The sequence below is a fragment of the Daldinia loculata genome (genome assembly GCF_022478755.1).
Source record: "Daldinia loculata strain CBS 113971 unplaced genomic scaffold F4817scaffold_25, whole genome shotgun sequence".
In the NCBI taxonomy this organism is placed as follows: domain Eukaryota; kingdom Fungi; phylum Ascomycota; class Sordariomycetes; order Xylariales; family Hypoxylaceae; genus Daldinia; species Daldinia loculata.
This window is the reverse complement of record NW_026054879.1, coordinates 331,257-356,244: the sequence shown is the minus strand read 5'-3', so window position 1 is coordinate 356,244 and position 24,988 is coordinate 331,257. Positions and strand designations below refer to the sequence as shown.

The window sequence follows — 24,988 nt, the reverse complement described above, 5'->3', positions numbered from 1 at the left end:
TTCGTAGGACTTCGGTTGATGTGAAGATTTATTATGATTTTGACCGTCTAATTTTAAGATAGTGTACATAGGTAAGGTCTATATAGACAAATCAGTCAACGCCAGCGGACCCTATAGGGAGAGTTGCTCAGCAGAGAACTGATTCGCGGTCTTCTGTGAGTGATAGGAGTATGGTACATTATTACATGGCATTAATAAGCGCGGTTCGGGACATAACAAAAATCCAATCCCTCACCGCACGACCCCCGGATCATTCCTAGTCTCCTTCAACACCCTCTGCGCCTGCTGCACAAACGCCTCCACCATAACCCCCGCGACCTTATCCGCAACAGCCGAGCTCACGGCCGTGTACAAAGGGTTCGCGAACTGGTACTTTATCGTGAGCCGGACGTCGCTCCAGCCGTGCTGGAAGCGGTCTTCGCGGACCGCGTCGCGGGCCGGGAGGACCGTCCATCGTGTTACTAGGCTCTTGAATACGCCGCGACTGCCGATATCCGGCCCGGGGTCTGTTAGGCCGTGTCTGCGCAGCTCGGGAACGGGGATCTCGGTCCGCGCGTCGCCGCTTATGGCTTCGACGATGCCGAGGGTGGGCACGCAGAATAGCCGGCTCGTGTAGGTCTCTTCGAAACCGCCCCAGCCGGCGGTTAGGTCGGCTTGGGTGGGCCAGCGGCGGGTGGGGTGGGGGGTGGTAGTGGTGTGCTGGTTTCCGGGAGATGAGGGAGGTGTTGGGTCGGTCCACCGTGTCACGCGCGAGACTTTGCAGTATGGTAGGAAGCGCACGTAGGAGTCGACGTCGGCGATGATGTCGTAGAGGCGCTCGTGGTCGTAGGGGAGGCGGCGCGAGGCGGTTAGGATTTGCGGCTTGGTGGGGTCGGGGATGGAGATGAAGGTGCGCCGGGGAGGGTGCGGGTGTGTTCGTAGGGTGGAGAGCAGGCGCGGTGGGCGTGGGAGGAGGCGTGCCGTCGCCATTGGAGACTCGGAAGCGAGGAAGAGTCGGGAGGGAGCCCGGGTAGGTAGTTCAACGTGAGTTTAACGTGGGTTACGTTGTTTATGAGTTATGTACTTGGGTACGAAAAGAGAGTTGTAAAATTGATATGTAGAAATCTCGGAAAGTCTATAAATCTTGCATTTTTAAATCACACCGCCGTCTAGCTGTCTAGGTCTATATCACGACGCAAGGAAAAAAAAGTAATATACAACAGAATTGGTGCTCCTCTAGCTAGAAGCGATAAGTACAATAAAAAGTGACGTCGAATTTCACCGCGGACATCGGTGGATTATCGATAAGGAAAAGCGCGCTACTAGTAAAGCCCCACTCCATTCTGTGCTTAAATTTTCTTGGAATCTTTTTTTCTTCCCAACCCAATCTTTTACCAACTCGTTTTTTTCCACGAGCTCCTAGTATGCCAGGAAACACACCTTTGCGGTGACCGACGAGAGGACTAGTGAAAGGACTCAGTCGACAAGCACCGCATTTATATATCGCGCGATGGCTTCTGCTGTCGCAACTACCACGGCAGCATTGCCAGATGAGGAGCTGCTGGCTAAGGTTGAAGCGTTGACCGTGCAGGACGGTACAGAGGCTCCGTTGCCTGCCCACAGGAACCATGATCCGCAGAATAACTTGAAGAGGAGTGATCCTTTTCAATTTGGGTCGCGCTACCTTCAGGAAAATGATGATGTCTTCGAGTTCAATGCTTGGGATCATGTGGAGACTGACGACACTTATAAGGAGTATGCTGAGCAGCAATATGCGATGCAACGAGAGTCGCCAGTCTCCGACTTCGACAAAAGTGAGTACACAGCCTTTTCTATCACCTTCGGTGTTGTGATGATACCCCATTATGCATAGTTCATCTGAATATCTCTGATGACCACATACATCAATTCTTTCGCTCCCATCTGACACACCTTGCCCTTACAATTTTAATGTTGCTACGTTTAGCAGATGCAGCTGCTAACAGACGCGATCATAGGTAGATTCAATTCCGATCCTGCTAAGTGGTGGAATCTATTCTATAAGAATAACACGGCCAACTTCTTCAAGAACCGTAAATGGTTACAACAAGAGTTCCCCGTACTTGACAAGGTTACTGCAGAAGATGCCGGCCCAGTTACAGTGCTGGAAGTCGGTGCCGGTGCCGGCAATACGGCGTTCCCCATCTTGGCCAATAACAAGAACCCCAAGCTAAAACTGCATGCTTGTGACTTCTCCAAAAAGGCTGTTGAAGTGATGCGTAGTCATGAAGAATATAACACCGACTTCATGCAAGCCGACGTATGGGATGCCGCTGGTGAGGGCCTGCCTCCCGGTCTCGAAGAAGGCAGTGTAGACGTTGTCCTTATGATATTCATATTCTCTGCCCTGTCTCCGAAGCAGTGGGAGCAGGCCGTGCGGAACATTTATCGGGTACTCAAGCCAGGCGGCGAGGTTTGCTTCCGCGACTACGGCAGAGGTGATCTAGCACAGGTTCGATTCAAGAAAGGTCGATACCTGGAAGAGAACTTCTACATTAGAGGGGATGGTACCCGGGTCTACTTCTTTGAGAAGGACGAGCTAGCTCAGATATGGACGGGAACGTCTGCTACTGTAGATGATGCGAAGGATGATAGCGAGACTACTGAGCCTTCGGAGTCGAAGGTACATGAACCCTTGTTTGATATAGAGGAGTTGGGTGTTGATAGAAGGATGCTCGTGAATAGAGCCCGGCGGTTGAAGATGTATCGCTGCTGGATGCAAGGTCGCTTCCGTAAGAAATAGACATGATTTCATAATACTTGTATGCATGCCAAAACGTGATTTTGTATTGTGTTTTCTAGTCTAACTTAACGATGTTACTTTTATAAAACCACGTAGGGAGGTAGGTATATATCCTACGCACCCAACACCTCAACTAATCTCTCCCGTTCCTCTTTTCCAAACCCAATACCATCCAAATAACCCTCAATACTGCCATACTTCACATCCAAGTGCCATTCAATCCCCTCCACGAAATTATCCGCCACACCTCCCCACTCTGGCGAAAGGCCAACATTCCGAATCTCTTCGAGTCGAGCTTCGTGGTCGTCTGCGAGGGCCTCACCTGACAGCCGGTAGTCGTGCGTGATTGCATCTGATGGTACGCCGAGGATCATCAACGTTAGGGCGACGATGAGGCCGGTTCGGTCTTTGCCTAGGGCGCAGTGCACTAGGAGAGGGAGGGATGAGGAGGATATGAAGGTGCGGAGGGCCTAGAGGAGGGAGAGGGGGAGGTTAGTTTTTTTCTTTCTTTGGGGCCCAGGGGTTGGTGAGTATGGAAATAGTAGGGGGTGGGTAAAAGGTAGATAGATAGATGGATGGGTAGATGGAGAGAGAGAACTTACCTCAGCGATCTCAGGGCCAGATTCATCCAGCGTTATGAGACCCATACCTACGAGACCCCGCGGCCGCATGACTTCCCGGCTTAGGATGCGGGTAGCTTGATCGCGGTTGCCGAAGAATAAGAGGATGAGTATTTTTCTACGTATAGTTTATGGGTTGTTAGTTAGGTAGCTATAACTAGAATCGTGTAGTGAGGATGTCCATCCATTCGACGGTGAGTGTTGTTGAGGACAATAAGCCAATCACCTCTCACATATCCACGCCGGTCTATTGAAAGAAGGAAGGAAGGAAGAAAGGAAAAGGAAAAGGAAAAACAACGGGGTCTTACAAGGAACTCGACCACTTAAGCTGTCCCGTGAGAAACGCCTGGAACCGCTCCCCCGTCACCTTGATCTCACGGTACTTCAAGCCGGGGATCTGCCCGAGCCTGAAGGCGTTGGTTAGGCCTACTCGGCGCCCCTGTTGTTCCTTCCTGGATGGTGTTGCGACTAGTTAGTATCTGTGGTGTACGAGAGGGGGGTGGGGGTATCGGGGGGGGCTTACCTATTCCGGAGATCGATGACAGTTCGGATGCCCAGCTCATCTCTGATTCTCATGCGGTCTTTGAGGGATGCTTCGTCTAGCGTGCGGGTTAATACGGTGGTTGGTGGTATAGAGACAGGCAGACAAATAGGGAACTTTTCTCTTACCCGGTTGCGCGGATCGGAAGAACACGCCTTCTCGGACTACCCTGAGGTAAAAAGTTAGCTGTCTATGTCTTTTACTGGTATTGAAGAGGCGACTTGGTCTGCGATAGCTTACTTCTGGCCGAGATGGTCGTTAATGGTCTTTCCGACGTCTCGGAAGTTGTGGATGTTGTCGAAAGCGATGGACATTCTGTCGTTGGTTTAAGTGGCCAGGTTGGTATTCTTGGGTATACGTATAGGCGGATATAGACATCAGCGAATAAATCAGGATAGACCTGCGTGGTATCTTAACGAGCTGGTTTTATGGGATACGTTGTACGTTATATAGTTGTTAAGTAAGTTTATAGAGTTGTTTGGTTGTAAGTGCGCTCAACAATATAAGGTTGGTAAGTAGGTACGCCTTGACCCTATTCTGTTTCGTGAATGGGCGGCTGATACTTCTCTAGTAGTGTACGACGTGTTTGGAACCTCTTACCGCCTTCTATAAGATATCGAATATTGGCTCTTAAGAAACTTTGCATTAATCTCACTAATGGGCGCCGTTCTTCTCCATTACTATAGTCCTATACATGTGTTTCTAGATAGTCACGGTCCAGTGTCCATTGAAAACACTCCCCTCCTAGTGTCGTAATCCGTACCTTTTCTAGCGATGGCACGAAAGCAGCTCTGTTCTCTGATATCCCAATGAGCCAGGTAGGTCCTGAAGTCTGAGTACACACTATACGGACGATATTCTCGTCTCCACCATGGCGAACCTCAAGAACCTGTAAGCTTCTCGGTAAGCGTTCCCATGGAATCTCTGAATAATGTTTCGAAAGTAAAAGTAACGGACGAGGAATAGCCAAACTTTTCAATCTGCTGAACTGGCGAAGGTCGATTGGTGCCTCCTCTTCAAAGGAGAGGTCCGCCTCGTTTGCTGTAAAAATAAGTGTTTCTAGCGAGTCTACTTGGCTTGCTATTGCCCGTTCTAGCTGCTCACAGCTAAAAAGGTTCAGAGGCCATTCAATATAGCTTTCCGGGTCGTAATCGTACCAAAGTTCCTTAAGGGCCGTTGGCCAGCTTAAAACTTGAGCCAAGGGCCCTTCGATAAGTGCGCATTTCATCAATCGAAGGGCTTGGACGGATGATGTATGGGCATAATCCTGGTTTTGTAACTCCCAGTCCTCCATCTGTTCCCAACGGTGCAAGGAAATAGTATGGATGTTTGGGAGGCAAAATAGAGCTCGCACATCTATTTGTGAGGTGCCGGCACAGCAATGGAGGTCAAGGTCGACGGATCTTATATGAATCGCTAGATGAGGATGTAGCGACAAGGTAGAAGCAAAAGATTGAGAGAGATTTTCGTGGAGGAATAAGGGAATGTGCCGATACAGAGCCCCGATTGCGATACCGTAAAGCCGGCGGCATACTAGTAGAACCGGAAAGAGACGCCTTGCCAGGGTTATGCCTTTATAGTCTGTTGTGCCAATATCATACTCCCTACGGTAGAAGGGGTGGTCATATAAGGAAGCTGGCAAGATTTCCGGAGTAGGCTGGAGATATGAAATGATCTCGAGTAGGAGCTCGTCCGAGAGGCTGAGAAGACGGCTCATGGATTCTGCGGTAGCCATTAATAGTCGAAAGAGCGTTAGATAGAGGAAGGGGATCTCAGTACGCAGGCTAGAACACAAATAACTAAAGAGGTAAGCATATGATAACGTGGGGAATCACATATCTTAGTTGGCCTTTCGTATAAATGCTCCAATGTAACGGTAGCTTTTGATATTGATTTCTCTTTTTAACTGGTAACTCCGTTTGCAGGGACCGTCGAGCGTTAACTATAACATCTTAAATTGTAGACTGCCTTCGAACCTGTATCGATAACTGTTTGTATCTGCATCAAACCGAATTACTTATGTAATCAAGATTTATGGGGCATACGTTGATGGGAATATGCGCTAGCTTCAATACCTAATACATACGAACAGAGGCTGGTGTATGACAATGACGTAATAGCCATTGGCATCCTCAAAGCCACAAGCGATGATGAAGACAATGATGAATCAACCACACATGATACAGCCATAGTTCAAGCTACACAAAAAAGGAATTCATAGCTGTTAACATCTTATTTTAGCTCATAGGATTATGTCCCCATATTTATTCTTCTTCATCCCTAGACATCAAGTATCAGATACTTGTATATCAAGATTCAAGGTAGGGATCTATACAGATTTCTAGCCTACGATCCCCAGCATCATCACACATGTCTTTGTCGTCGTGTAAACGAGCTATACCCAGGTAGTTGATTTGTATCTCTCGACTCATCATACCTACATCATCCCACCTTCGATAACTACCAGGACCTATTTCATTTATCATTTATCTTTTTTTCCATTCTCCATTCTCCATTCTCCCTCACCTTAAACTCACCTTGATCCCACCTCCGCTCACGTCTCCAATCAACCAGATCTCTCAATCATATTATCTCCAATCAGACCGGGCAATTCTGTGCTGATCCTTCTAAAAAAAAGAGAAAGAAAGCCGAGAAATCTAGGTGAGGTCGAATACGACTATACGCGTACAGATGCAGCTGAGCGTTCGCCGTTCTCAGCCACACAATATATAATAATATATAACATGGCCACAACCAATGAGACGGAGACACAGGGGGGCTTGGGGCGACAGCTACATGATGACGACACCAAATCGACAGGTAAGCTTCATGTCGCAGACTCTCTTTTTTATTATCGCGACTTTAATTTATTATTTTTCTTTAAAATGAAATCATAAAAAATGCTACTATCCTTGTTAAATTTATAAGTGATAGCTGATTCTTTGTTAGTTCACTCTGGAAAGCTCATTTATGCAAAACCCCAAGACCTTCCGAGCTTCCCGTCTATTGGCCTCTCAAAAAAAGGATCCGCAGCGAGTGCAGCAGCTGCTTTAGGTTGGGTCTCCAATACATCACCTGAGCTGTGGAAGCCGGACAAATCCGCTCCAGCTTCAGCTGCCGCTGTCATGGCGAAAGATTATAAGCTGAGTCCCGCCTGGGAACCCGTTCCTAGCCAGCACAGCGCCAAAGCCGCTCTGTTCGCCTCACAATCTGCCATGAGCGTCACCAAGCCCGCGAAATCCACAACTCCCGATCCTGGCCATTCTGCCGCAAATCTGGCTTTCAAGTCGGATCGGAGCGTACCTGGTTCTGCCTATGGGAGCACTCTGGAGCGCCACAGGTCGCTACTTGCTGCGAAAGGTGCCATGGCGAACCGCCAGAGAGCGAAGTCCTCGCCGATTCCTAAGGAATCGTATCCGGATGAGGCGAATGCTGCTGCTAATGCCCTAAGCGCTGCGACCCGAGCTCATAGGCCAATTCGGTCACCGACAATAAGCGAAACCGGCGAGAATGCCGGCTCTGTCCCTTACACTAATATGAACAGGCAGATGTTCACATCGCGACCACCAGTTAAATCCGAAGTTGACGATCAGAAGAGAGCAGATATTCTTCATGCTTCTGCTGTCGCAATGGCCAAGAAGATGTATACTCAGCAGCAAAAAATGATTGATGCCAAAAAGGCACATGATAATGCTAACCCTCCTCAAGAGAATGCCGATGCTTTTAGCAGCGTCAGCGATGATGCACAACCTATACATCTTACTACTTTGCAAGACGCGGCTTACAAGCAAGCACAAGCACGTCTAGCTAAGATGCACGAAGAGCACTTTAAGGGTCGGGAATACCAGGAATATTACGGGGCTAAGCCGCTCACGCAACGGTTTTCAATCAGGAGTAAGCTCAGGAAAAGGGCTTCGAGCGACGGCGATGTTATTGAAGACCGCAGGCGATCACAGCAGATTAGGCAACAGATGTCTTTATTCTCCAGCAAAATTTCTGAAGTCGACGACCAAAAGCGGCAGCAGGATCAAGAGATATTACTCGCTGCAGCTCAGAGGAACGTGCACGAACGTTTGAAAGGGATGGACGAGAAGATATCCGCCGAGACGGGAATGGTCCACCCGTCCACTCCAACACAATGGGAAATGAAAGCACACGCTATAGCCCAGGCTAAGGCAGAGCAGCGCATAGGTCAGAGGCACGGACAGATCGATATTGGTGCCGGAAAGCATATGAGCCAAGATGAAATCGACGCAATCGCCGCGGCGAGGGTCAGGCCTATTTTAGATGAAATCAACGAAAGGATTGAGGAAGAGCAGGCAAGGCAAACAGAATTACGTCTCGAGATGGAGAAGAAGAAAGAAGAGGAGGAGATCGAAAAAGCTCGGCAAAAGGAAATCCAGGATATCAATAAACGACTTAAGGGTCAGCTACGTTTTATATCCCCTAGATTTCATACACTAACAACCTCTACAGAACAAGATAAGCAAGAGCAGAAAGAGAGGAGGGCAGAGGAGAAACACGAAGCCAAGGCGAGGAAAGAAGAAGAAAAAGCAGCTAAAGCAGAACAGAAACGGCTAGCGAGGGCCGAGAAACGCAGATCTACGGCTGAGCGATCCGGGGAAAGTCAAGATGAGCCGGACCCTACAAGTGGAACAGTAGTCATGAATACCGCGGGCCAACCTGTCAGTATGCCTCCACTAGAACCGGAATTCGCCGCCGCCGAAAACGCCGAAGACGGAGTAGTGGATCGGGAGTCGGTGTCACCCGGCGAAGGGTCGTCGAGAGGCGGCGTTAAGACATGGTTTAAAAACCGCTTTTCTCGGGGCGCGAAGCAACCGGAAGACAAAGGCAAATCGGTCGAGAGGGGTTTCGTCGGTGGGGCCGCCTTGATGGGCGTTAATAGCTCTACGAGCATAGATAATCGTAGCGCTAGCGTGCGTGCTGTTGCGATGGCGGGACGCGGGCGGACTACTAGTCTGGAGGACGAGGCTGCCGGCGCGGCGATGCCGGTGAGCAGTTGGAGCGATGACGAGAACGAGTATTTCCGCGACGAGGCGCGAGATCGGCCCGGGACGCCGTTGACGCCGCCTAGACCGCTTCGCTCGTCGGTTGCGAGTCATAGTCCCAGTCGGGACTCGAAGTTTGTGGAGATGGTGTGAGGCGCGAAGGTTACCCAAGGTGTGCTATTTTATCGCGATATACACGTTTTGCGCGCGGATGTAGTTGTTTCTAAGACTGCTTTCAACTTGCAGTCGTGTATGCGTTTAGGAATGGTTGGTCGTCAACATATTTCATTGGGAACTGAGGACATTTTGGCTAGTATAATCGGGTAAGACAACAACCGCAAGGAAGGATATAGGAACTTTGGTTTTCTTGTGCAGAATTGGTTTATTGGTTTTGCTTGCTTGGCGTTGATTTACGTACTGCGTTTATGTATAGGGGGTGGTGGTGGTGGTGGTGGTGGTTTGATCGAACATATTTGTATAACAGCGCCAATACCCCCTTTTCTTACTTCCCTACATAGGTGAAAAGTTGACATTTTGAATCTCAGTCCGTCGATGTTTGATTTATACGGTTTGTATCCAATATCTTACAAATGACACTTGCTAGTGCCTAAGGTTTGCCTTTGGTGGGATTATTTATTGTGTCAAATGCGAGTAAATTTTCTTATTTGGGACATATGTCTTATTGCCTTTGCGAATTTTCCCTGCCTTGTAAGAAATACATAAGAGATAAAAAAAAATAAACGACAAAAAGCTGGAATCCTATTAGGGTATAAGTGACTTAGGGATAGATTTAGGGGTATATTCAGGGGTACATCTATTAGGATTGGGTATATAAAAAGCGCACAATGCTCTTGCAAGAGGGTAGAGGGCAGGCGTTAATAGTTCAATTTATATATCCTGACATTTACTTTATGTATAACATTTATCAAGGGTATAATACCTGACAAATATGGTGCAGTATAAACCTTAGGCTTTTGCTACCCGAAGGGTGACACCTAGTTTTACTCCACGTTTTAACTAAATATATTTGTATTATTCAATACACATCTTTCGCTACCATACAGGGTGGTGTTATACTATGAAAATGCCGCTATTGTCTTCTATCCATCTCGGCCATGGCGGCCAGATTAAGCCGACATATCGACGTTCTAACCGTCTAACTTAAACCCTCAGAATCTTGGCTAATGAGGAGCTATCGTACAAGGTTCAACTTGTACCTGATTGAAACCCCATATCTTTCTACTCCAATGGAGTAACCGAACGCCGTGAGAAAATGTCGTGCCCCAACCCTTCTAATCCCTGGTATCATCATTATCGTGATCTAGTGCCACCCCTAAACTAGCTCGGCGCGGTTGTTCTACCGAAAGGAAAACTATCCATAAATACTGTGAACAAGCAGAGCCTCCTAGAAGTCTCTCTGGTCTGTTCTCACTTTGTGCTGGTGGCCGTGGCTGTCTGTCAGCGTCCTCTGGCTGTCCTGGGTATGCCTATCTCCGGCAAGGACGGTGGGATGCGTCGCATAGTATGTCTCCTCCATCCGTCGCGCGGGATCCTCGATCGGGTGGGGGTTGTTCCGCGTAGTGATTGCAGGATACAAGTCGACGTAAAAGGAGAAGACGTAGAAGGAGAATATGAAGGCGATGATCCACTCGATAATAGCAGATGTGTTATGGTTGCCCCTGAAGTTAATCACGCCGAAGGCAACCGCTAGGCCTAGCTCGATAATTACGAATATTAACTTGATCCAGAATGAGATGCGGAGGACGCGATGTTGACGGTTTTCTATGAAGAGATTTCTTGTTAGTTTCGGTTCTAATTAAAATAGGTAGCATGAGGACTCACTATGACCTAGACGCTGATATTCCCAGCAGACGAAGATGGCTGAGAATAGATATCCTGCAATGAAGAGTAGAAGGAAAATATCGTGTAGTCTCGGGTACCGGAGGGTATCAAATCCGGACAAACAAGTCAGACCAATTGTACCAATCAAGGCGAAGACGATGCACAGGCCGCTCAGCACCTTTTCACCAGTAGAGGTGTTGGGCACCAGTCGACCTCGATGCCGTAAGAAGCGGTCAGCGCCAAAGGATAGATCGAGAAATATCGTGGTGATGATGCATCCTGTAACGAACAGGGGCTTGAGCTTTGAAGCGCCGACGTCTGATATATAGGCGATTGTTTGGTCGTCCGTCATAGAGTCATAATGAACTCGGTTTGTATTTATGATCCAGTATAGAAGAAGTCCTAATAATGTTGCCAGCCACATAAGGCCGGATATGATGGGAAATACCTTTGCGGTAATGTTAGCTGGGTACGAAACGTCAATTGGGATAATTGAAGTGTCCTTTTGCTTACCCAATACGACAGGAACCGCATCGTGTATTGATTTCCCAGGTTTTGTGATACTCTATAATTCCTCTATTGTGGTAATGTCTAAGTAATTATGTAGGTATAAGGGAAAAGCAGGCTTATAATAAACGAACGAAAGAGGTAAGAGAATACAATACAATACGATACACAGCCCGGACGATAAAAGAACACGAGGACAATGAATTGCGACGACAGAAAAATAAGATTGCGCGTAAGTATACATAAGATCTAAAGGATCACGTTGTTGACGACGATGATGATGAGTAACCCTGTGAAAGCAAGCCTGTGAAAGCAAGCCTCAACAGGGATCGACGTATGACTTCATTCTACTATGTACAGACGAAACTCAGTCGGGCATCAGGGCGCTACAAATTTTATCTCCGGGACCTACGGGAAAGAACAAGGTCCGACTTAGAACGACCAAGACAGGATTCGTCATTAGCGTAAAATGGAGGCTGGCTATGATAGGACTTATATGAGCTGGCTCGGGGTCTGTGGGAACTAACAGACCGACTCGGGCTCTTCTGGAGATGTGATGTTTTGCTCCTACCGCTTGCGATTCGAATCAAGAAATGGTGACGTCAATAGAGACTTGCGTGGAATGAAGACGCACCAAACTAAGATAAGTCATACATGGGCCACATCATGCTGTGCTCACAGTAGTAATCGGGCTGTGCATAATAACTTAAAAACTGTATGGGGTAAATATAATATGGAGAATATAGTAATAGTAACGATCTAGCCAACCATAGCGCTTCGCATCTGCAAGATCAACATTCACCAATCACACTTAACCAATCCCTACCTTATCTTTTGTATTCGGAATCATAGCCTTGTCTCTTCTTCCCAAGGCTGACAAAGAGCCACTTCAGCTTTTACAACCTTCTGTCCCTTAGTTTTAAATATCCGAGGGCGAAGGATAATATATCTCGCGATGGCGGTTTCGCCTGTGGTCGTGCATCCTACAGATGCTCTGCCGAACCCTAGATCTCTATCGTCGCCTCTCAAGACCGTAACTTCAGCACAGGCGTCGTCCAATGGAACACCCGTGGTCTCAACAGCTGCGCCGAATGTAGTCGCAGCAGCACAAGCAACCTCTCTAGATTTGGCGGAACAACTTAACGAGGAGGAGAAGCGCAAATATGTTAAGGGTATGTTCGAAGATATATTAGATGACTTAGAATAGAAGAGCAATGCGCTAACTCGAGATCCCTTTGAAGGCAAGAAACTCGGTGAAGGTACCTACGCCAACGTCTACCTCGGTTTTCTTAAAAGCGATCCGACGAAGCTGGTAGCCATAAAAAAGATCAAGATACAGAAGGAGTACACGGAGGGGATGGCGCCCGATGCCGTCCGCGAAATCAAGCATTTACAGGAGCTATCGCACCCCAACATAATAACGTTGCATTCCGTCTTCTCTTCCAAAAACCAGAACCTCAATCTCGTTCTGGAATACCTCCCCCTCGGCGACTTGGAGATGCTCATTCGTGACGTCGACCGCGTCAGATACGGCGCGGCCGACATTAAGGCTTGGATGGGCATGCTTACGAGGGCGGTGTGGTTCTGCCATGAGAACTTTGTGCTGCATCGTGATATCAAACCTAATAACTTGCTTATTGCAGCTGACGGAGAGGTTAAGCTTGCTGATTTTGGTCTGGCCCGAAGCTTCTCGGATCCGTATAAGCCAATGACGGCGAACGTCATTACGCGATGGTATAGGCCTCCTGAATTGTTGTATGGAGCTAAGCACTACTCAGGCGCAGTAGACATCTGGTCTGTCGGCCTGGTCTTCGCAGAACTGATAATCAGAACGCCATACATAGCCGGAGAAACAGAGATGCGGCAGATCAGTCTTATCTGCACCGCCATCGGTACGCCCACGGAGGAGAACTGGCCGGGGGTCACCAAGCTACCGGCGTATACTACGGAAGGAGAAATCCACCCCGTGCGGGGAAGGGAGTACTACATGTCGTTCTTCGGCACGGTTGGCACCGAAGGTGTTGATCTCCTGATGAAGACGTTGATACTCGATCCTAAGAAGCGTATTACGGCCCTAGGGATGCTAAAGCACGAATGGTGGAACAAAGACCCCAAGCCCACGCGCAAGCAAGATTTACCGAAGAAGTCAGGCGGGCAGGAAAAAATCGGTGCTGATTTGAAGAGAAGGCCTGGCATAATAGATGACGATAAGACTGCGAAAGTTGCTCGGAAGCTGGAATTCGGCGCGGCGAAATAGAATTCTAAGCGGCAAAAGAGAGATTCTAGTGACTTGCAGTGAATACCGGTCTGGCGCTTAGGAGTTTAGGGGTATAAATGAAGCATTAGAGGTTAGGCGCTTATGAATGGATAGGGTACTATAGGATAATGAATTACAACATGATGATTCGGAGTTTGATACAGCACGTATAGAACCTGTGGCTATGGCTATGGTTATGGTACATAAAGTACAGAGGTTTTTTTTATATATGTTCAGTTACGCTACGCATCGTCTACAACTCGCCCCGTTCTCTCATCTCGCGCCGCTCGGCGATACGCTTCTTGTACCGGACTTCGGTCCTTCTCCTCTCACCACCGTCGATCTTGTGGCCCCGCCGGTCCTCCCACATGCCCTCCGTAATAGACACCCGGACGCCTTCGCCGCCCTTAAGCGGCAGCGCGTAAGGGCCCACGATGGTCTTGGCGCCCACGACTTTGTACCCGCGCACGCGGGACATCTCGTCCAAGCTGCAGTCCTTGACGGAGCGCCCCGCCGGCACGTTCACCACGTACTTGTGCGGGTTAACCACATCCCGATCCGACTCCAGGATCCTAAGGTCCGCCTTGCCGTCCTCCACGTGCTGCAGGTCCCCTCCGATCCCGTATTGTCCCAGCCGGAACCGCTGCCGCCACTGCAGGAGGTACCGTCTTGTTCGCGGGGGCTCGACGCCGAGCTCGCGTAGCTGGTCGGATGTTAAGGAGAATAAGGCCTCCCAGGTGGGGAACTTGGAGGCGTGCTGGCTCAGGCCTCGGCCGATCACTGTGAGGAAGGTCTGCACGTCGGGGACGAAGGGCGTGGGGGAGGGGATTTCTCCGGCGGGCCGCGTCGTGGTTGAGGAGGATGCTCGGATGGCTGATATTGATGGCTGGAAGGCTGCTCGGGGGGCTATGGGCGCTAGGGCGGTGCGCAGTTGTTGCGGGTTGAGAAGGGGCTGTGGTGTGTTAGTTGGATATGTCATGTCTAAGTAACATGTGGTATATATATAGTTATATAAGTCTTAGTAGTAGTATGTTGACTTACCTTTAAGCGCACCATTGTGACGGCAATATACCGCGCTCTCTCCTAGTCTTCAGGCCTCAGACGATGTCCCCAGATGACCATACCCTTGAGAAAATTGGGCGGATAGCTAGAACTACTTCGCAATTATAGGATATCCACGGCGCAGTTGTAGCTTAAGCAGATTATCTAGATAGATAGGCTCGATATTGAAAATTCAATGGAGAGTCGGCAAGGGAAATTTGTATCCTCCGATGGGTCCGTGCAACCCTGGCGCCCATCGATTGCGGGATGTGGATATATAGTAACGCTCTTAGGCTTAGCGCTTGTAAGCCTCACTGCGCTTATGAGTCAATAGCGGGTCGTAGCTCTTATCGGATAAGAGCCGCCTGTATGTATGTATGTACCGTAGTGGAATAGGGGGGTTACTTAGAACCGTTCTAAAATTACGAAACCGTTCCGTGTACTAGGACCACTATATAAGGAGCATTTAAATGTAAACGTTGGAATAGTTTCTATTGCTAGAACAGTTTCGTAAAATAGAACGATCTTGCTATTCACGTGACTTTCACGTGACTTTCACGTGAAAAAGTGGGGTAAAAGTCAAAAAAGTCAAAAAAGTCAAAAAATTAGAAAGACTGGTCCTCGAACCCACAGCTTTTGCGTTTGTGTAACCATAAACCCCACAATTAATTAATAAGGTTTAAAGTTTTAACGTTTGAGCTAATGGGACGAGGTGGCCAATCTCATCGAATTATTTCGGAATGGAAATTCGTCTGATTTTAGTCCTTATAACCTTTACTTCGGAAAAGTAAAATTTTGACTTAGAAAAAAAAAAATTTTTTTAAATTTTTTTTTAATATATTCCGTTCTTAAATTTAAAAACGTTCTTTACGGCGGAATAGTTTCGAGTAAATAAAACGATTATTTTAAACCAGACCCACAAAAATCAAACCCAGACCCACTATTTCCGGATTCCAGCCAATCAGAGGCCTTGAAACCCGAAAGCGTTCTTTTATACAAAACCGTTCTTATTTTAGAACGGTTCTTAAAAACCCCCCCCCGCCGGTATGGTACATATGTAGCTGTGCCCCTCGATGAAGTAACTCGGTTGGCCCCGCGAGTTGTCTGGTTGTCTCTGCCTGCTCCCTCAGCCTCAACACCTTTTTTTTTCCAAAGTAAACTGCGTTTTCGAGTTTACCGCGCCACTATGTGTTAACATAAATCCCTGCGTGTTATTCTTGTGAAACCTCGCAGGTTATCCCTTGTTACTAACAGGCAGTTTGTGTTATCGCATTCACGCCTGTCGTCTCTTACGCCATGGGGCGCCCAGGCTTATCGCAAGCTTCCAAGGCGTCGGTTAACCGACAAAAGGGTCCTGTTCAAGTCCGTCGCGTGCAGTCTGGTGGTATGTGAAGATGGGATTATATTGAAATAACACTGCTTACCTTGTTCAGATCCCTTTCCCACGGATTTCCTCAGTTTCTTGAATGCGCTTCCGTCCGATAGCGCATCGCGCAATGCAACTGAGCAGGCTGAACCTCCTAGAAAACGCCCTCGAGTCGAACGCGTTGAAGCAATTCCCGTTGCAAGAGACTCGTTAACTCTCAAGCGACCCGTCCAATCCGAAGTATCCATCGATGAACTAATCTTGCGCGTGAATGTCAACCACCACGTGAAGCTACACCATGATGAACGACAGCGCGTCTTAACTATCTCTTCTAATGCGCGATCTCCCTACGGCGCATTTAAGTCTGAGCTGGACTTAGGTCGCCACCAATTCTCCAAGGGCACATTGGCAATATTGAATGTGATGAGCCGCAGCCGAGACTCTGACACCGATGAAGGCGCACTTTGGGTAGGCGTCGGTGTTAGTCTGGAGAGGAAAAATAACAGAGACCAACTCCAACTCTCCCTTCAGCTGAATTGGAATTCATCAACCCATTTACTACGAAATTCCGCCCAGCGCGCTCTTAGTCAACAAGTTCTAGATACGTTCTTTACAGGTCAAACCCAAGAGCAAGGTGCTGCCAATGAGAAGCTTTCGCCTCAGGCTTTCTACGATGCAGCATTTGTTCCGGAAAAGGATCCCGTAAACTCATTACCCCTTTCAGCTCCCAAGTTGACCTCAAAGCTGTTCCCCTTCCAACGTAGGGCACTGCAATGGCTTTTGAATAGAGAAGGTGTCAGATGGAGTGATCGTTGTTCAAATGGGGAGCCCGGCCTAGAGCCATTATCTCCACCGTCAACCAACAGCCTGCCATTGTCATTCAGCACGGTAAATGATGCAGACGGGCGATTAGTATACATCAGCAATCTCTATCACGTCATTACCAGAGATATTAGCGCGTTCCGTAAGAGTGAAACTGTTGTAAAAGGTGGCATTCTTGCCGAAGAAATGGGGTTGGGGAAGACAGTCGAGACCATTGCCCTTATCTGCATGCATAGGCGTGATAATCTTCCGCACTTGGACAGCAACACAGCTCAGAACGAGCGACCAAGCGGTGCAACATTAATTGTCACTCCTACCACACTCAAGAACCAATGGGTCTCGGAGTTTAAGAAACATGCACCACATCTCCTTGTGATGGTGTACGAGGGCCTAAAAGGTGTTAGTGAGGACGAACAACGATTAGTCTCTGAACTAGTAAATCACGACGTTGTTATCACGACTTACAACGTTCTGCAGACCGAGATCCATTATGCGGCAGAGCCCCCCAGTCGCTCTATGCGACACGAGAGAAAATATCACCGCCCCAAATCGCCGTTAACTCAGATCTCCTGGTGGAGAGTATGTTTAGATGAGGCTCAACAAATCGAGAGCGGCGTGAGTAGCGCTGCCAAGGTTGCAAGACTAATACCTCGTATCAATGCTTGGGGTATCACTGGAACGCCGGTCAAGACGAACATCAAGGACCTATGGGGCTTATTACTTTTTCTTCGATATGAGCCGTTCGCCTCCTCTTTAAATATATGGGAGGGACTAATATCGACCCATAAGGAGTTGTTCAAGCCTCTCTTCAACAGCATTTCCTTGCGGCACACAAAGCGCGCAGTCAGAAGCGAGCTAAGTCTACCACCTCAAAACCGATATGTTATAACCATGCCTTTTAATACGGTCGAGGAGCAGCATTACCAGACGGAATTCAAAGATCTCGCGATGAGGTTCGGCCTTGATGAGCACGGATCGCCTCTTCGGAGAGACTGGGACCCTGAGAATCCGTGGATAATCGATTCAATGAAACGTGCCCTCTCTCAGCTCAGAAAGTCAATATTGCATCCGTCCCTCGGATCTGGCCGCCTTATTCGAACAGCAGATCAGAAGAACAAGGGCCCGCCAACAATCGAAGAGGTGCTAGAAGCCATGATTGAGCAATCGGATTCTTCGATTAGGGCAGAACAGCGTATTTATTTACTCAGCAAGCTAGAGAGAGGTCAGCTTTTGGAATACCGGTCCGAGGTGGACGCGGCCATTCAGCTTTGGCAGGAAGTAGTAGATGAGGTCGAAGTCCTAGAAGAAGAATGCCGAAAGCAACTACAAAACGAGTTGGAAAAGGCTAAACAAGCAGGTTCTAGCGATGTGCTCATGGGGGACGAAGATAGCGATGCCGAGAGTGATGATGATAGCGACGAGAAAATGGCGGTCGGAAAAGTTAGCGAATGCCGGCGTAAACTTCGATCTATGCTCGATATCCACCACAGAGCCGTTTTCTTCATCGCTAGCGGCTATTTCCAGATAAAGTCAGACGAGAAGAAGACAGTTCCTAATTCGGAGGAATTCAAACTGCTGGAGGAGAAGGAGATCTCCGGGTACGATGCAGCGAAGAACATTCGGAAAGAGATTCTACGTGAGGCGCGGACCAAAGCTTTATCCTGCATTACTAGGATTCGAGAAAAGGCGTCGTCGCAATCGTTCGCTGAGGTTCCCGAAATCGAACTGCCTCCGTTTCAGGGCCTAGAGAGTAGGCGAGTATCAGATAACTTCAAGGTGCTCGCCAAGGCTCTCGATGAACAGGCAGATTTGATCGACGAGTGGCGGGAAACCGTTATTCAAATGTTGATCCGGCCACTTGTAGACGAAGAGGAAGAAGCAGAGATCACGGGTGATGAATACGAGGACTCAACCAAAATCCAGGATGAGCTGATGGTATATACGCTAGTTTTGAGAGCTGTAATAGCCGACAGACGGGATGCGATGTCCGGCCTGGAGAATGAGCGAGTTAAATACGATACTCGCTTCGCAGAGCGGCAAGCTAAAGCTGGAGAAGGCCATGCCCCCGAAAAAGTTCTCGTCTTACTTCAACAACGCGATAGAATCAAGCAGTATTATCAAGGAACCTCGTTCCGAGGCATCGTTACAGATCTTCGAGAGTTGGCAACGAAACTCCGCTATGATATCGGCAACGGAAGCAGTCGTGCGAGGGTCGAGCTGGACATCGTCGAAAGGCATCTGAAGCTGACGCAAGAGCAAAGCAACGCACAGAATAAAGCGGCGGCAGCTTTAGAGCGAGAGTTGGACACTTTTATCGCGGCGATGAATGCGCGCGTGGAATATTACAGGCAGCTGCAGGGCATTTCTGATAATGTTGCTCCGCTTGACGAAAGCCAATTCCTAGACTTGGATGAGCCGCAATATGAGGTGCAAGAGAGAGAGCATGAGATGAAAGAGCGAGAGAAGGCCTCAAAGAATAAATTTACCGCAGCGCTGCCTAAGCATCGTTACCGTAAGATCCCCTCGAATTAGGATATACCGACTCTATTTATATTTATACTGACTTAATTCACAGTCGTCCACCTCAGAGAAGCAGGTCAGAATTCAGAAGAAGTCTGTGTCATCTGCCAGTGTACTTTCACTCTAGGAGTGCTTACTGTCTGCGGGCATCACTTCTGCAAAGAGTGTATCATGGCTTGGTTGAAGAAAGCCCACATTTGTCCCGTCTGCAAGATGAAACTTTCGTCATCAAATCTTCACGATATTACGCTGAAAAAGCAAGAGTTGAAATTCCACCAAGAACACCCGCAAGAGAGCTCGCAAGCATCAGACGAGGCCAGCGCGCTTACCAGGTTCAAGAAGTTGGGTATCTATTCCGAATTCAGCAGCGATAAACTCGACGCCATCAAGACTATCAATCTCAACGGCCCTTCATTCGCTACTAAGATCGATACTCTAGCGAAGCATCTTCTATGGCTACGTGTTGAAGACCCAGGCGCCAAGTCTGTTATCTTCTCTCAGTTCGGCGAGTTCCTCGAGATCCTCGGCCGAGCTTTCGACCAATACCAAATTGGACATTCTTCTTTCAAGCAGAAGAACGGTATCAATACGTTCAAGGAAGACCCCGCTATCGAATGCTTCCTCATGGATGCCAGAGCGCACGCTAGCGGCCTCAACCTCGTCAACGCAAGTCACGTATTCCTATGCGAGCCCCTCCTCAACACGGCATTGGAACTCCAGGCGATCGCCCGAGTGGACCGGATCGGGCAGGAGCACGAGACGACGGTATGGCTATACCTAATAGACGGCACGGTCGAGGAATCCATCTATAACCTTTCTGTCCAGCGCCGTCTGGAACAGCTCGGCCAGAGCACCAAGGGAAAGGAGAAAGAGCAAGAGTCTAGCGCGGAGGTCTCGGACCTCAATCTCGAGGCGGCGAACTCCCTGGAGCTCCAACAGGCCGCCCTATCGAAGCTCATGAGCAAGGATCAGAGCATGGGCGAGGTCGTCGATCAAAACGACCTCTGGCAGTGCCTGTTCGGCCATGTTATCAGGAACGAGGCAGCTGCCGACGAGCGGATGAACGATCCTGCAGTCATTGGTTTTCTTGCTGGTGCGGCGGCAGAGGCTAGACGACAGCAGGGCTAGGTAACGGTTTTGATTCGGTGTGTAAATACGTGCGTCCCTGACCCTGCGATTACCCCTGGTACTTGACGATGTATAAAATAAGCACTTAATCACGCCTGTATGTACGACACGATACGATACGATACGATATGTAAGTTTAGTTCACGAGAGTGTCTTGGAACTCACGGCACAGTACGAGCAGGGCGTTACGGATTGCATTGCATGCTGAGGCGCGCTGTCTGTTTGCTAGGTTAGGTTAGGTTATGTTATGTTATGTCACGATAATACGATGCTACGATGTCTGCGCTCGTAATTAATTAGCTAATTGATCAATCAATCAATCAATTAAGGAAGCAAGCAAGCATATTGCCCAGACCCGTTTCTTCACGATATGGAGCTTAGTGGTATTGGCGATATTTCAGCTTCGGCTAATCTGTTTCTTCTCTGCGAATCGTGGGTTGGTAAGGGATACTTGGGTTATCCACTAGTAGTTGGTGCTGTGGTTCGTAGGTAAGGCGTATTTTATAAAGGCTACCCAAGGTAGGGATGCTACATATGTATACTGCATATGTAAGGAGACGGAATGAATGGTTGTAGTAGGTAAAGTAAAGTAAAGTAAAGTAAAGTAAACTAACTCCAGAGCTGAAAAATGTAGAAGTAGAAATAGAAGGAGAGGGGAAGGGAAAGGAAAGGGAAGAAGAGCTGAAGCCGAACCCTTGCCCTCTTGGCTACCGTAGCTTTCAAGCTTTTCTCCCCCTCCCCTCCCCTCCCCCTTCCTTGAAGCCACCCGCGCGTCCGGCTGACGGGCGGCTTACAAGGAGAGGAGGATTAAGCTTAACTTTAAATCGCGTGCTTGGCGGTAGTATCTCGGTAGGTTTTAGGTTTTCAGCTTGTCGATCTGATCTACCTGTGGGGGAGGGGAAGGGTAGGGGAAGGGGGAAGACTTGGCCCACGCGAGAGGAGGGATACATACCTATACCCGAGACATGTTGTTTTGGGGCGGCGGGTGAGTAGTGTCTGAGATGTGATGTGATGTGATGTGATGTGATGTTGTAGATGTGGTGGAGAATGAGATGGAGATAAGGGTAAGCGAGCGCGAGACAGGCGTGGTGAGGGGTGTGTATTGATGGATGGATGGATGGATAGCTGATACTACTATGCACAGGTATGTATGTATGTATGTATGTATTAAGCTATGAGTTTATAGTTTGTATTGTGTGTAATTCCTGTGTACCTACTTAGACACTTACACATTCCTACCTACTATATCAAGTAGGCAACTAGTTATAGTTAATATAAATTAAGTATGTATGTACATGTATGTATGTATGTGTGTATGGCTACCAGGTATATAAACTGCATGTAACCACATTCTCCCCCATCAAAGTCCCAAGCTGACGATTACCTACGACCTTTAACAACCAACCAACCAACCAACCAGCCAACAACCCCTGAGACGCAACCCGTCTTTTTCAGCTCCGGCCGGCTTAGCCTAGCCTAGCCCCCCCCCCCCCCCCCCGTCGAACCGATTAATTTACGACCGCGTGGGCGGCATGTCGTGCGCGCGCGCCTATTAGAGGTGCTGAAGGGGGAGGGGGAGGGGGCGTCCGTTGCGCACGTGGGATTGCGTTCTAGAAGCCTTCCTTCCTTCTGTTGTTGGGTCGGACCTGGATCCTTGGTGTATCTATCTATCTATCTATCTACCTAAAGCAACGGAGGGTTTTGCTTTTCTCTCTTTATGTTATACCTAGATATATACCTATATATATATGTATGTGTGTGTAAGACATATATACATACCTGCATTAGATTAGGTACATACCTACACATGGCTATCCGGCCGCTCTTCCGGTATTCCCCAATATCCCGGCCGGGCCAGCCAGCCGATGACAGAATCCTCTTGCGTACTGTACTGTACTGTACTGTAGATGCAGAGGTAGTAGTTTCAAGGTTCCTCGCGTGGGTTTTCGCTGTGCCGCTGTGCGACATCCGCAGCGGCACGTACATACGTAAATGGGGATAGGCACTTACCTAGTAACTAAGCTACCTATGTTAGGTAGTTGGTTGGCAGATCTAGCTGGATCGAGATAGTCTATTATGACGGTATGTCTTAGGATGGATGTCTTGGGCTTGACCGTGGTTATCGTGTCGTACATAGGTACACTGTAAGTCTAAGTCTAAGTATAGGTAAGTTAGGTAGCTAACTCGTTCGACGGCTAGAGGAAGCGGTTACACTTGATGTAGACCTTGCCTTGTCTCACTTCTTTCCTTTTTTTCTCGCCGTACCGGTAGAATTACATTAGGTAGGTAGTTTAAACACATAGGTTAGGTGGTTAAGTAAATAGTAATATTGTATAATCCAGATATTAAAATGAATAAATAGGTATCTATTCGCAGCATGACAATGACTAACTCGATAATGATAATAATAATAACAATATAATATAATACAATGCAATGTAACATCAAAACGGGGTATTTTAAACAGAAGGGCTGGTAGTATATAATAGTAGTACACGATGAGTTAGTTAGTCGTGGCGGAAGAAAAAAGCAAAGCAAAGCAGAAGAAATCATTGCGGCAACGCTGTCTAACAAATCCTCCCCCGTCAGTTTTTATCTTAAAAAAAAAGAGTCATTACCATCCATTTGTACTCCGACCAACATAATCCAGAATCCAGAATCCAGAATCCGTCCAAGATCTCCGCCGCCGAGGCAGAGCAAATAGCAAGACAGAGAAGGGGGGGTTGGCAGCCTATTCTCAGCCCCCCTTGTGTCACACCCCTTTCTCGCCTCCGTGCCTAAGTCCGGTGATGATGGTGTTGGTGACTATATCCGCTATTTGGATCGAAGTCGTAGTAATACGGCGGCAGATCTTGATATGCGAAATCGTCGCCTCCGCTGCTATTTGTCCTGCTCTCGTAGTTAACCGTCTGATATTGTTGGTACGGGCTCGACACCGCGTAGTACTGCGCCGCGTCGTCTTGCCTCGTGTCGTTGGTATAGTTGTTATTATCGCCTTCGCCGTCCCCGTCGCCGCTGCCTCCGCTACGTCTGCTCTCCGTCTCGTAGCCCCTCGCTAGAACATGCGTCATACTGAGGCTCCCCCAAGGCAGGCCTGAGAGGTCCATGCCGTCGTCTGCTGCGATTTCGTCCGACGAAGGGAGGCGATAGCTGCTGGCTGCGTTTTCTAAGTCGCGCGACTCCCGTTCTGCCTTTTCTTTCTGCTCTCTGGCTTTCTCTCCTATTCCAAGTTGTTAGTCTAGTCTGTATTGGAACTGGAGATATGTATTCAGTTGCGTACGGAACTTTCGCTGAGCTAGTCGATTTTGAATGCGCCTCCGCTCCTCGGGCTCCGTAACTTCGGTCCAGTCGTCTGTCGAAGGTCTGGACCTAGGCTTGGGCGACTTGTTGGGAATCAATTCGTGTTTCTTGGATGAGCGTGAATTCATCTCGTCTTACTGCTACGCTTATGTTCTAATCTAGGTAATTTCAAGTTGTGCCTCTCAAGTCTTCGAGAACAGGCAGGACTGCTTGTGTCGTAATCAGTGTTCCTTTTCGTGATGCTCGCTTATATTCGGCTAGTAGTTAAGGTTGATATTACTAGGGTCAAGCGGAAATACTTGAATATTAATGAGAGAAGCTTGGTTGGGAAGGAAGATGGGTGCTGGATCCTTTTCGAACTCGCGTGTGCCGGTACCTGTCATATATAACGCCCGGGATATAGATAGGCAGAGAATATAAAAGCAAGGCAAGTGACTACTAGCATAGATAGACTGTATGGAAGGGTTTGGGGGCCGTTCTGGTCGGTTGACGGAATGTAACTTGAAAACCACTTATAAGGCTGATGACAAGGGTACGATATGTATCTCACAGAGCTTTTGTCTACATGGGATGACGATGGAACCTTCATGGTACCTTTGGCGAGGCCCGGGCCAGACTTGCGGGATGACCATCGACCATTGAGGCTTATGGTGTCTGTCTATATCCATCCACTCGAGTGGATGGACTCGAGTGGGCTACTTGGTGTGGCTACTTGGTTGCGTGCAAGCAAACGTGACGATGGCATGTATGATGTAGTATGCAACTATCGGCGAGGTAACAATAGAGCAACCTGGACTCAAGCCACTGCTGCAACCCCGACTATGACGCGCAGGTTGATAGTTTTGGCCAGGCAAGACTTTCCTGCACACACACACGCCAGCATTGCGTCAAGGTAGCAAGGGAGGAAAGACATCGTCAGGTATGAAGCCACTAATAAGCTACTATGGTAAGAAGCTATTCTCAATGGGTGGGTGGCATTGTGCATCGTCCATCGTCCATCGCCATATGGAGCTATTGGATCGCCCGCATCTCGAACTAGGAAACCCTGAAAGCCGACATATCGGGAGCACAGGCCATAGCCGTCCATCCTGGTCATCCTAACTACCCTAAGGTAGTCATCCTAGACTCTAGTCGAGAGTCAGAGACGAGCCGTTGAAGCCCGGGATACGAATGGTCGTCAGGGCAGAGCCACAGTTAGCTAATCTCGACTTTCTAAAAAGAAATACGATTCTCGCTCAGACCAATCATGGGTTGGGGTTTCTTGGCATTTGTGA

General features: G+C 48.4%; 10 protein-coding genes across 10 annotated transcripts; 4 read left to right on the top strand and 6 right to left on the bottom strand.

Annotated features, from left to right (window-relative positions):
* Positions 1-9: 9 nt before the first annotated feature.
* Positions 10-1,214, bottom strand: F4817DRAFT_337991 (dehydrase and lipid transport-domain-containing protein). The gene has a single exon (XM_049303364.1). The coding sequence runs from the start codon at positions 967-969 to the stop codon at positions 232-234; it is 738 nt and encodes a 245-aa protein (XP_049158993.1). The 5' UTR covers positions 970-1,214; the 3' UTR covers positions 10-231.
* Positions 1,215-1,370: 156 nt separating this feature from the next.
* Positions 1,371-2,775, top strand: F4817DRAFT_337990 (methyltransferase). The gene is made up of 2 exons (XM_049303363.1): positions 1,371-1,793; positions 1,977-2,775. Exons 1-2 carry the CDS (start codon positions 1,490-1,492, stop codon positions 2,759-2,761), a joined length of 1,089 nt encoding a protein of 362 aa, XP_049158992.1. The 5' UTR covers positions 1,371-1,489; the 3' UTR covers positions 2,762-2,775.
* A 34-nt stretch (positions 2,776-2,809) lies between these two features.
* On the bottom strand, positions 2,810-4,434 carry F4817DRAFT_112054 (protein-tyrosine phosphatase-like protein). The gene is made up of 6 exons (XM_049297491.1): positions 4,163-4,434; positions 4,051-4,091; positions 3,905-3,980; positions 3,690-3,833; positions 3,364-3,499; positions 2,810-3,231 (listed from the first exon to the last, which is right to left on the bottom strand). Exons 1-6 carry the CDS (start codon positions 4,234-4,236, stop codon positions 2,875-2,877), a joined length of 828 nt encoding a protein of 275 aa, XP_049158991.1. The 5' UTR covers positions 4,237-4,434; the 3' UTR covers positions 2,810-2,874.
* F4817DRAFT_337984 (uncharacterized protein) lies at positions 3,959-5,942 on the bottom strand. The gene is made up of 2 exons (XM_049303362.1): positions 5,702-5,942; positions 3,959-5,644 (listed from the first exon to the last, which is right to left on the bottom strand). The coding sequence occupies exon 2, from the start codon at positions 5,637-5,639 to the stop codon at positions 4,611-4,613; it is 1,029 nt and encodes a 342-aa protein (XP_049158990.1). The 5' UTR covers positions 5,640-5,644; positions 5,702-5,942; the 3' UTR covers positions 3,959-4,610.
* Positions 5,943-5,995: 53 nt separating this feature from the next.
* On the top strand, positions 5,996-9,662 carry F4817DRAFT_337979 (uncharacterized protein). The gene is made up of 4 exons (XM_049303361.1): positions 5,996-6,243; positions 6,561-6,742; positions 6,872-8,347; positions 8,399-9,662. The coding sequence occupies exons 2-4, from the start codon at positions 6,667-6,669 to the stop codon at positions 9,082-9,084; spliced, it is 2,238 nt and encodes a 745-aa protein (XP_049158989.1). The 5' UTR covers positions 5,996-6,243; positions 6,561-6,666; the 3' UTR covers positions 9,085-9,662.
* Positions 9,663-9,828: 166 nt separating this feature from the next.
* Positions 9,829-11,879, bottom strand: F4817DRAFT_337972 (Frag1/DRAM/Sfk1 family-domain-containing protein). Its single transcript, XM_049303360.1, has 3 exons — positions 11,287-11,879; positions 10,774-11,221; positions 9,829-10,713 (listed from the first exon to the last, which is right to left on the bottom strand). Exons 1-3 carry the CDS (start codon positions 11,305-11,307, stop codon positions 10,337-10,339), a joined length of 846 nt encoding a protein of 281 aa, XP_049158988.1. The 5' UTR covers positions 11,308-11,879; the 3' UTR covers positions 9,829-10,336.
* A 186-nt stretch (positions 11,880-12,065) lies between these two features.
* F4817DRAFT_337971 (Pkinase-domain-containing protein) lies at positions 12,066-13,697 on the top strand. The gene is made up of 2 exons (XM_049303359.1): positions 12,066-12,452; positions 12,522-13,697. Exons 1-2 carry the CDS (start codon positions 12,236-12,238, stop codon positions 13,535-13,537), a joined length of 1,233 nt encoding a protein of 410 aa, XP_049158987.1. The 5' UTR covers positions 12,066-12,235; the 3' UTR covers positions 13,538-13,697.
* On the bottom strand, positions 13,698-14,813 carry F4817DRAFT_337970 (IGR protein motif-domain-containing protein). The gene is made up of 2 exons (XM_049303358.1): positions 14,579-14,813; positions 13,698-14,489 (listed from the first exon to the last, which is right to left on the bottom strand). The coding sequence occupies exons 1-2, from the start codon at positions 14,591-14,593 to the stop codon at positions 13,791-13,793; spliced, it is 714 nt and encodes a 237-aa protein (XP_049158986.1). The 5' UTR covers positions 14,594-14,813; the 3' UTR covers positions 13,698-13,790.
* Positions 14,814-15,646: 833 nt separating this feature from the next.
* F4817DRAFT_337968 (SNF2 family N-terminal domain-containing protein) lies at positions 15,647-20,768 on the top strand. Its single transcript, XM_049303357.1, has 3 exons — positions 15,647-15,962; positions 16,012-19,278; positions 19,342-20,768. Exons 1-3 carry the CDS (start codon positions 15,875-15,877, stop codon positions 20,412-20,414), a joined length of 4,428 nt encoding a protein of 1,475 aa, XP_049158985.1. The 5' UTR covers positions 15,647-15,874; the 3' UTR covers positions 20,415-20,768.
* A 2,311-nt stretch (positions 20,769-23,079) lies between these two features.
* F4817DRAFT_111892 (uncharacterized protein) lies at positions 23,080-24,047 on the bottom strand. Its single transcript, XM_049297489.1, has 2 exons — positions 23,695-24,047; positions 23,080-23,634 (listed from the first exon to the last, which is right to left on the bottom strand). Exons 1-2 carry the CDS (start codon positions 23,840-23,842, stop codon positions 23,192-23,194), a joined length of 591 nt encoding a protein of 196 aa, XP_049158984.1. The 5' UTR covers positions 23,843-24,047; the 3' UTR covers positions 23,080-23,191.
* Positions 24,048-24,988: the final 941 nt, after the last annotated feature.